The sequence below is a fragment of the Atta cephalotes genome, assembly GCF_000143395.1.
Source record: "Atta cephalotes unplaced genomic scaffold scaffold00032, whole genome shotgun sequence".
Lineage (NCBI taxonomy): Eukaryota > Metazoa > Arthropoda > Insecta > Hymenoptera > Formicidae > Atta > Atta cephalotes.
In genome coordinates, this window is record NW_012130096.1 from 1,261,881 (window position 1) to 1,273,080 (window position 11,200).

At 41.2% G+C, this 11,200-nt stretch overlaps 1 protein-coding gene across 1 annotated transcript; it reads left to right on the forward strand.

Annotated features, from left to right (window-relative positions):
- Positions 1-2,558: 2,558 nt before the first annotated feature.
- Positions 2,559-10,852, forward strand: LOC105621095 (rapamycin-insensitive companion of mTOR). The gene is made up of 9 exons (XM_012202566.1): positions 2,559-2,613; positions 2,712-2,756; positions 3,569-3,725; positions 4,920-8,171; positions 8,507-8,636; positions 8,719-9,086; positions 9,694-9,796; positions 9,876-9,983; positions 10,424-10,852. The coding sequence occupies exons 1-9, from the start codon at positions 2,559-2,561 to the stop codon at positions 10,850-10,852; spliced, it is 4,647 nt and encodes a 1,548-aa protein (XP_012057956.1).
- The last annotated feature ends 348 nt before the right edge of the window (positions 10,853-11,200 follow it).

Here is an 11,200-nt window from a genome sequence, read left to right on the forward strand (position 1 = left end):
TGTGTTATTCCGTATAGCGCTAATTGGTTGCTTCAATGGCTTGGTTTCCACCGAGGGTTTAAATCGGATCAGAATGTAAGAACCAACCAATTATAATCGAGCATTCTCCTGTCATTCGACAGTAACAGGAGATTGTAGTTGGTTGGTTCTTACATCTGATCCGGTTTAAACTCTCGGTGGAAACTAGGCCAATGACGCATTCTATTCCATAATCGTTTTTCGCATCGTGTGATTTCACGTCATTAACGTTAAAAATCTATTATAAATCTAGGGCTACAATCCACTTGATGCTACGAAGGCTTCGAAGTATTTTTTGAATTGGTCAGTTAATAAAATTCTTTTTTTCGATTGGTCAATCAAAAGTTTCGAAGTATGTAACATTAAATGGACTATACCTAAAAATAGAAGTATTGAAAAGCGCTAAAAGCGTTCAAATCGACCGCAGCCTAGATCTCCGGAGTCCGGAGTAATGCTCACGAGCAGAGTTGGATCTGATACACATCTGGAAGTTTAATACGTATGATACGTATGAATGCGTATCATATCCAGTCAGAAATGATAATGGGATCGACATCGAACCGATGTCAATTCGACGTCGAAAGCATCAAATCGACATCGATTCGATGTCGATTCGATGTCGATTTCATTATCATTATTTCTGATTGGGTATATAGAATACGTAACAAACTTGTATCTTTAACGTAACTCTAACCTCTAATTTATTATAATCTTGACTAAAAAATAATATTTTTAAAGTTTTGAAGTATATTGCTGATTGAGAATAACTCCAAAAAGTTTTAATAAAACTGAAAAGTTTTATTAAAAATGTAGTTTGCAAATAAAAAACGGAAAGGATATTGAAATATTGAAAATGTAAGTGCAGGATATACATGAATTTGGTACACAATAATATTAATAATTCATTGTAATTTTTGTTCTTATGGCGCAGATTTAATTTGAAAGTAAATACATATAATCTAATTATACCATAATTTTCTAATTAATTTTTAATATAATTTCATATTGTCGTATTTCAACCCAGCAAATGAGAATGGATTAAAATGGATTGAAATTTTTTTTTATCCGAATGCGTATTTTAAATAATGAATTTTTGTTGGATTTAATTGAATTCAATTGGATTCAATTAGATTCAATTGGATGCAATTGGATTGAAAAACTGCATTTCCTATTTAAAATTTTAAATTGAACAGTATTCACATTTGTGTGTGTGTTGTGCACAGAAAAAGCTAATATTATTTTTAAATTGAAAGGCATAGAGATATGCAATTCCTAAAAATGAATAAAAATGCATTCAGGATTGAAAAGCATTCATTTTAACATTCATGAATCAATATTTCTGAAAATCTGAATCCATTTCAATCCATTCTTGTTTGCTGGAAATTGTTGATATCACAGTAAAATGTAAATTTGTTTTGCCAATCCAGAACATCTAAGATCGAATTAAAAAATAAGGTTATGTGACGTATAATACATAAATATATAAAAATAAAGTGGTATCATATATTCAATATCAAAGGTAGAATATCTATATGATACACAAGGTATAATACGTTCCCAATTCTGCTCGCGAGCATTGCGAATATTAAATAAGTGGAACGCACTCTATGAATACCAGTCTTAAAGTGCCGTTCCATGAACGGAAATTAACAGCGCGACCAATCACAACTCTGCAATCATTACTCTGCTTTCTGTTCTGCGATTGTGATTGGTCTCGCTGTTCCGTTTCACTGTAAATCTTCGCTCATGGGACGGCATTCTTACATCCACCTTTCCATTACTCGGACTGCGCAACCCGTTCAATTGTTTCCCACGTTCGTGGGCGGTCCGGGTGAGCTGTAAAGCGATACCACGCGCGGCGCCTTCGCCAGCCGGGCATGCGGAGGAGCGCGAAAACGGAGCGGCGAAAGCGCGCGCGGCGCCGCGAAATTTCGCCTCCGTTTCCGTTGTTGTCGTCCTTTTCATCTTCGTCTTTTTATTTCTTCTGGCATATTCTCGTTCGTCACTATCGTCAGCTGTTCGACGCTTCAGTAGCGGAATAGAGTCGATCGAGAGTCGAGACGATTCCGCTAGACTGCCAGACCGCCAGACTCCGCCGATCGACGTAACGCGTACGACGCTCCGAATCCGGCGCGCCGACGGCTGACGCTGACCGCTGACGTTCCGTTCGTCGATAGACACTCTTGCGTGCACTCGCGTGCGCACGCACGCACGCACGCACGATCTCAGGCACGCACGCACGCACGAACGCATATACGCACGAACGCACATCTGTCTGCTTCCCTGCGTCTGCCTGCACTCAGCACTCGTAGTGCTTCGTGATCGTTCGTCCGTATGATCTGGTACGCTCGCTCGCTCGGTGCTCCCGCTCGCGGTCGAGAATGACATATCGCGACGCGCGGATGACGCGCGACGACCACGCACGCACCGAGAGGAGCGTCGTCGAGCAACGTGATCGTGACGGTTGAGAAAGAAGAGAACCCGGAGCACAGGCTCGTCCTCGTCGCACGGAATCATCCAGCCAAGGCTCTGCTCGGACAATGGCAATCTCGAGCTGGATGATGTGGGGTAGAAGCCTCCGCCGATCCCGTCGAAGTGCGTGCACGGTCAATTGTGATTGAATCGCGCAATATGTTGCGCCCGGCAATTCACGTCTTCTCTTTGTGTCTTTTTTGTTTTTGTTCTGATTGCAGGCCGCCAAGACGAGGACAGCTACGTCCAGCTCGATCTGTCAAGAGGTTAGTAACATAACCTACTTATCTGTGAGAACGCGGATCATCCCTTTTTTCCCTCTCCTCCCTCGAAAACTCCGCCGATTATCACTATCTGAGGCCTCTCGCACTTCCGTATTTATTTAACTCTCGCCTGCGCAATGTTGCGCAACTCGTTGCTGCGTCTCAACCCCCCACGAAATCCACTACCGGTTCGCCGCGTGTTTGCAATGATTTGCAATGACGCGGATACCAACGATATCAAATGATGCGAGTTCCTTGCAATGAGAGTTTGGAAACTTATTCATATACTCGGACTGATTTAAAAAAATTAGAGAAACAGAGAATGACAGCAAGATCAGCTAGTCGATTCTACTTTAGACTTTATCCTATTTCCAGATCAGGCCTGTTTTAGGATATTGCGCAATTACTTTAACTATTGGTTTTTTTGCCTGAGAATCCATGAAGAATGATTCCAGTAAACACTAATTAACAGTAATATAACAGAAATGTTATATAAAACTAAAAGCTCAAATAAAAATTCAAGTTAAATCAAGAGCTATGAGATATTTATTGCTAAGAGAGCTGTAGATATTTATTGCTAAACTATATTTTATTTTTCATTTAGCAATAAATATCTAACTAGGTTTGTAATCCTTGATTTATTAATTAGGAATGCTATAATTTTATTCTCAACAATACAATAATATATTACATGTACAATTGTTGAACATAAAATATTAATATTATGCTAGTGTTTACATATACACTAAGTTATATATTATTCTTTTTTGTCACATATTATTCATGATTCATAGAGAGAATTGATTTATTTACAGGATTAAAGGAGAACGTCAAGGAGGTCTTAACTAATCTTTGCCAACGACATAATGTTCCAAGCGTAAAGAAGCTGGCATATCTTAATGCTATTGTTAAATTAATTAGCGAAACTGATTCCCAAGATTATGGATACTCCCCGGAGGATCTGTTCTGTTGGTAAGAATCCACTGACAACTAGAGGTTTATTTTTTATTGTTGAATTAGGTTGCACTAAAACTTTTCTTCTCTCTTTCATCAAATTCTAAACTATATATCTATTTTGCTTTAAGTATGAAAAATGTGTACTAGTTCAGCCATAAAAAAATAGAGTTTATTTCTATTTTATAACAGAATCTGTCCTGAAAGATTTTGTCAAAATCCAACAAGAAAAAAGATGTATATTTTCTTCCTGTATATATTTGTACTATCTCTCACTTATACTGTTTGATGACCTTTCTGCAATAAGTTAATAATAGATTAGAAGTTAAGAACGAGTTGTAAACTAGTCAATAATATGTCATAAGATAATAATAACTCTGCAATCAGTGATTGCATGAATATGGCCAAATTCTTTTTCTTTACTTATTATTACAATTTAAAACTTAAGTCTCATTATAGCTGACTAATAATGTAGTATTGTTATTTGTTCTGAGAATTATCATCTGTTTGATTAGCTAAAATATTGTGACGCAATAGTTTAATATAATTTGTTCTGGATGTTTCCTAAGATTTATGACTTATAATTCTGATACTGCTAGTATGATATGAATGGTGGCTTATTATAAGAAGACTATTTACTTTATAACCTTAATTAAAATTATAAAATTTAATAATATAAGTTAAAATGAGAGATAATGTGTATATATATATATATATATATATATATATATATATATATATACACAGGGAAGAAGTATATATACTCTTCTCTCTTTTGATAAATTCACTCATGACCAGATTCTGTTATAGGTAATGATGGATTAATGCATAAAGAAACAAGGCACTTGGGCGGCAAATTTTTAAAGACAGAAAATTTTCACATAGTTGAGATAATTTTTTAATTTGTTAATCTAACGCTTTCGCACTGAGTATATTTTATCAGAAACGATATTTTAAATATACAATTAAAAATGTATTATACTTATATTACTTATAATTAAGGATTATTGAATGTTTTTACCAGCTAATGCGGAGCTATAAATCTTTTTTTCCTTCATTTTCTCTTTTATCAAATTAATGAAACCACTTGGGACAGCTAAATATTGATGCGTAGGAGTGGTAAAATGCTTTATCCGTCATTGGTTATAGAATCTCTATAATCTACCGAATTATCAGATCTTAAAACCGATTATCAAAATTGTTTTTTTATAGCTTGCGCGTGGGTCTGGTCCATGAGGCGACGCAAGTACGCGCCGCCGCGCTACGGGCGGTACGATACATGCTCAAGAAGGAGCAGGATGTCATCGCGATCAACAGGCTGCAATACCCATATTTTCTGGCGCGTAGCATGGACATTAATCTACGTAACGAAATGGAGAGAATACAAGCTCTCCGACTTGTCAGGAGGATCCTAGTATTAGCCCCTAAGCATTTCAGTTCCGTATTAGCGAGATCACTGATTACTTTAACGAATGGTGGTATAGAGGAAAGGGATCGTGCATTTAAAGCATTTCTAGCGGTTCTATGCGAGTTAGGCGTCCTGAACTCGAATCTGCTGATAAGCTGCGGCGGCGTCGGCACCCTGGCTAGAGCTGCGATGACCGGACAGAGCGCTGTTGCAGTTGAACCTGTCGTCGGAGTGCTGCTACGACTGCTGAACAATCCTGATACGCGCGCCAGCGTCTCCCTCCTGTGCTTCGCCGCGCCCTACTGCGAGCTTCATTCCTTGAGCATGGAAAGATCCAAGGAGGAGCGCGAACAGAGATTCACCGCCAGTAAACTTGCCCTGCTAAGCATCTTGCGCTCGTATCCGGGCGTCCTTCACTTTTGCCGGCCGGACAATAATTCGGGCCTCAAGGCCATCGCGGATATTCTATACGTGGACCAATTGGAGGTGCGTGGCGCTGTTCTAGAACTGCTCTATGAGTTACTGGATCTGCCGTTACCTACTTGGACTGACGAGCCGGACGTCGCGCTGGCTGCGGTGGATCCCAGTAGATCGCGAGATTCATGGAAGTTGTCGGAGGGTTTTGTAGCCGCCGAGGGAAAATCTATACTGCCATCTCTGTCATCACATTGTCCCAACATCACGGAGATACATTCGGCGTTATTAGTCTATGTTCTTCTGGAATGTGGCTTGCACCGAGCCCTCGCAGAAACCATCGTCTCCAGTGACACCTTCATCTCAGTACGCGCGGCGGTACTCTTGGGCGCGTTGTTACACCTCGCACATTCGCTCCTACCATCCGAGCTCTGCGACCTTACACCGCCATTGCCGAATCTGCTGGAACACGCGAGCGCCGGCAAGCATCAGGCACTAGCGGCAGTCACTATTCTTGAACGAATGCACACCATGATGCGGCGTAGACCGACACCGGCGAGTCTCTTCCTCGATCGTATTCTTCAAGCGGGCACCTGGTTACGTCCGATTCTGCCACGACGTCAACGGCCATCCGGCAGGCACTGGTTACGAATTGGCAGGGAGTCACCAATCACGCCTCTGCTCAAGGACGCGCAAGTGCTCAGTTCGAAAGACGCTCTTGCTTGGAACTGGCCAGTGGTGCGAGCGATTTTACGATCGCGCGAAGACGCGACGCGAATCCTTCATGATTCCGATCACCGGCTGTTTATGAAACGACTTGTGCGTTACTTTAAACCATCGTGGAATGGCTATAGCAGAGTCGAGCTGGGCACGAGCGCAACGTTAGCGCGCGAAGCGACTCTCGCAGGCTGCGATCTATTGAACTGTTTGTTGGAACTGCACGAACCGGAAGGCGCGCGATTGCTCAACGAGCTGATTGGGGACATCGCCGAACAGATTGGCAACATTCGCACTGCCGAATCTGCGCATGATTGTCTGTTCTCACCACGTCACATGTCCACCACGTGTTGCCAGAAATACTTCCTGTTTCTCGGTCAGTTGAGTCACTCGGCCAAGGGAACGGTGGTTCTTAAGAGCTTCAATCTTTTGGAGAAGTTGCAAGATCTCGCGCTGGCCACCAATCACGACTGCTACGTCAAACTGATTGTCTCCAGCTTGGATTATTCTCGGGATGGTCCCAACAGGAAAGTATTAAGCAAGATCATCTCTGAGGCAACATTGTGGAGCACGCGCCTCTACGCTACACAATTCCTACGGTTGATTCTTCGCGCCAGAATGACGGACGCCGTACGCTGGGCGATGACATTGCTAGCGGATCGATTGTCGGACAGCTATACGGCCGTAGCGCTGGCTGCTTTAGAGGCATTACACGAAGCCTGTGACGAAACCGAGTATCTGGAGGCATTGCTGCAACAGGGCGGACAATCACGCGACTGGGACAAGTGGCTGCAGCACTTGGGCGACAAGGGTTACCTATTGAAAATTCGACTCTACTCTCTTCAACAAGGTTTCGCGAGTCTCGCTGCACCTTCCGAGGAGTTGGAGAAGTGGATTGGACCGGGCGGTTTCGCCGAGCGATACGTGGGCCTTGTAGAAGGAGAAATACATGACGCATTGACATATCGTCAACGCGATGAGTCTGGAAGTTATCAGAGAAGGCCCACCAATGATGTGGTCATAATGCCACGAGATATTTACGTGCCGCCGCATTTAATTGGCCAGCTGGCGCAGCATGACTTAGGAATGCAATTATTATTACGCCGCAACGTAATACAGCGTTTCGCTCGAGTGTTGCAACGTTTCAAGCTGGAATTTGGCGGTCGCGACTCAGAGTCCAATTCACGATGTACCAGAACGAGTCGTCTCGCTGCCATGGCGACAGCAACAGCAGTCTCCACTGCTATCGATGATGTCTGTATCATGTCGGAGGAGTCCGGTACGGACGAAGCCATCGAGCAATGCAGTCGCCTTGAGACCATCCCCGATTACGAAACAGTGGAGACTGAACCTCGTGACACGGTGAGCCAACCACGGACGGAATCATTGCTGGAGATCCATCGGAAGACCAGCATGGACGATTCCAGACACACTACTCCGGAGCGAAGCTGGAGGCTGGAAACCGAGTCGTCGCGCGACGATCACTTTGTCGGCCCGAACGGCGGCATTCTCAAGGTTAAATCGGCTCTCTGGGCCCTTGGTCACGCGGGTACGTCTGTCGCGGGTGTTGAACACTTAAGTCACTTGGGTATCATTGAGATGATTACGTCTATGGCGGAAACGTGTCCGTATTACTCGGTACGTGCCACTGCGATGTACGCTCTCAGCCTGATCGGTACTACACGAGCTGGAGCTGATACATTGGTGAACTTCAACTGGCCATGCGTCAGGCATCGACGCGGTGACAACTGGCCCGTGGTACCACCCTCGAGTAGATATCCTATGCCGAGCCCAATCCCCGTGCAACGACATCATCGTAGTCTCAGCGACGGCAAACCGGAACTGCTCGAACCAATTGTACGCCGCACCAGAAATCGATCCGAGAGCGCGGCCACGGATCTCGAGGCGCGACGATACTTCTTATCGTAAGTAAAGATTAAAAATAAAAATACATATTGAGAGTAGATATTGAAATCATTCTAAGCGGACTTCTTAAGTGGAAGAGCTTGTCGAAATATTGTAGCTTAATAGGATTTTTTATTTTTATTTTTATAGTTTAATGCCTGTTTTCGATTTAGATTAATCACAGTTCAACTTGCTCTTCATCTTTTTCTAATTCTTAGGACTAGAAAAAGAATTGAATCAAGATTAAAGTTAATCTACATTGGTAGAAACAGTCATAAAAGAAAGATGGATTCAAATATTTTAATCTATTTGCGTTTTGATATTAATATTAATGTTATATTTTTCTGTTCTTTAGAGAGAGAGGCGAAACTCCAAGTCCCGTTTCAAGTATTCAAAGATTAAGCCAACAAGATGCTGAAGGATATGCGCGACTACGTAGTTTACAACGCCATCGCAGGCCGAGTTATTCTCAAAGTAGTTTAGAAGTATGTGAAAAGACATGCCTATGTCTAGAAATTAGATTTCAACGGTTTTTTAAACAACACAATCCAGTCTTTCTTTTTGCAGATGTATAGCTTAGATGGCCGTCTTTCGCTACAGAGCCTGTCGGAATACGATTCGTCCCGCAGCTGGATTGCGGAAAACGCGATTCTCACACCGACGCCACCTCCTCCGGAGGACGATAATGAAAATATATTTTATATGGGTGTCTGTCTGCCGAGAAAGTTGCTTACGATCTTTCCCGAGCCTCCTCAGCCATCCCAGCCGACCATCCTCGAGGATAGCATCAGATCCGAGTTGGAGACAACAGAGATCGACGAAGAATCCAGTTCAGAGTGTGATGCTGACACCGAGCATTGTCGCACGTGTCTCATTTGCTATCATGGCAAGAATGGCAAGGACACTGGTACTGAACAAGATATGAAATTGCGAAGGTACCAAAAATATGATCTTTTGGCAGAGTACTCGTTTGGGAGTAGAAAACAAATATAATTGCAAACAAAAAATTACTTATTAGAATATTAAGTCTCTTGATCATTTACTAGATCTTCAGATTGATGACATTAGAAAACACATAATAGAAATTCTTGCAAAATATAACGAACTTTCCTTTTATTCTGGAATAGAATAAAATATTTATCTCAACAGTTATATAATTTGTTTTGTCTTCTAGTGTTAGCCATATTTAATTTCAATTAAATGATTTATATTTTGAATTATTTATTGATTACCGAAATACAAGGAGAGTTTGCGGTATATTTTACATTTCTATTCTACCGATTGTTTTATTGAATGTTTTATTAAAAAAAATATATTTTAATATACTTTGTAAAATTCTTTATTTATCTTTCTCGCTTCTAACGTTACCGTCCACGATGCTACAGTGGATAGACAGGAACTTTAAAATGAGAAATTTGGAATTATAATTCTTAATTAATTACATTATAAAGTACTTTTTATGTATTGACGTTTAAAAATGTTTTTTTCATCATAAACTTTTTATGATTTTGTGTTACGTTTAATTCGGTCGTGTTTGCACAGAGAAATACTTAGACACACCCAACGGCTTGCAAATCCAGTGTGGTATCGTCACAGTCGTCAATCGTTACTTAGACTGAGACAACAGTATCCCGAGAAGTTTCAGGTATGTTATACATTTGTCATACATTCTATTTCTGCAACAGCACATAATAGTATTCTTTATATACATTCGTCTTTTGCAGGATACTTGCTTGTTTTCGGATGTAGCTGCTCGCTTAGGTAGCGGTACATATAGAATGCCAGCGCGGCAATTTCTGCAAGAGCTGTTTCTGGATTCTCCATTCGATGCGGTAAGTTTTTTTATGACGTATGTTTCCATGTGCCGATTCTCGTATAATCGCATGACTCATGATTGTCAGCAATTCATGTCAGCGTTATTTTAGAGTTGGTTCAACGCATAATCGATTGAAGGAATCATTAAAAATAAAAATTTTTAAATTTTTTTTTGTATTTTTTTTTGTTGAAATATGATTGCGCGAAGAATTCGTAACTAAATTTATCTTTAATATGATGATATTTATGAGTCAATAATTACATAAAACTGTTATCGGCTTCTTTTCTCTTCAATATATTCATTATATTTATATTATACATAAATAAAATTAAAATATTAAATATTAACAGATTAATAAATATTAATAAATTAAATATTACAAATTAATAAATTAAAATGTATGTGTGAATATAACTTTTTTTCTCTTTGATTGTAAGATAATTTGCGACTTTGCAGCTCTACGTTGAACCAATCAATATCTTGAAGATTCCGATCGGCACGGAGGAGAATCCTTTGCAATCACCTGTTCCTAGCTCCGAGGCTAGCCTTCGGCAGCCTCAATCTGTAAGTCCTGCGGAGGGCAAGATTAACGGAAGACTTACTCTGACTGAGATACAAACGGCGCAACTGGCATCGGTCGCCGAGGAGAGCTCCTCGGCTGGTGGTGGTGGTGGCGGCGACAGCGGCAAAAGTGAATCATGCAACACGGGGCATCAACGTAAAAAGAAGTCTCTAGAAGTTGTTCGTCCATCACAAGAACGACGCACCGACGAGAAGATCATAGCCGAAATCCTAAAGCCGGAAGAACGAATACGTTTGTCAAAGAGTTCCGATAGGTCGTTAAAAGTATCAGGTACAAACACTGCCATCAGCCTTGATTCATAGTTTTCGAATTCTCGATCACGATTGCGCACGCGTGTGTACGTGCGTGCGCGCGTATGCATGCTGTGCGTACGTTATATGCTGTGTGTACATATTTTGTATTAAAATGATAATGATATATAAAAATAATAAATTACACCTATACACATACATTTACACACACACACACACACACACACACACACACACACACACACACACACACACACACACACACACACACACACACACACACACACACACACACACACACACACACACTACACACGACTACTACTACTACTTACTTACTTACTTACTTACTTACTTACTTACGTTACGTTACTTACCTACCGTTACCGTTACCGTTAC

Bases quoted from the DNA above. Each gene is read 5' to 3' on its own strand.
- LOC105621095 (XM_012202566.1), top strand. From the start codon at position 2,559: ATGGCAATCTCGAGCTGGATGATGTGGGGTAGAAGCCTCCGCCGATCC. The intron at 8,637-8,718 runs GTATGTGAAAAG...TTCTTTTTGCAG, and splicing joins ATTCTCAAAGTAGTTTAGAA to ATGTATAGCTTAGATGGCCG. The intron at 9,984-10,423 runs GTAAGTTTTTTT...GCGACTTTGCAG, and splicing joins TGGATTCTCCATTCGATGCG to CTCTACGTTGAACCAATCAA.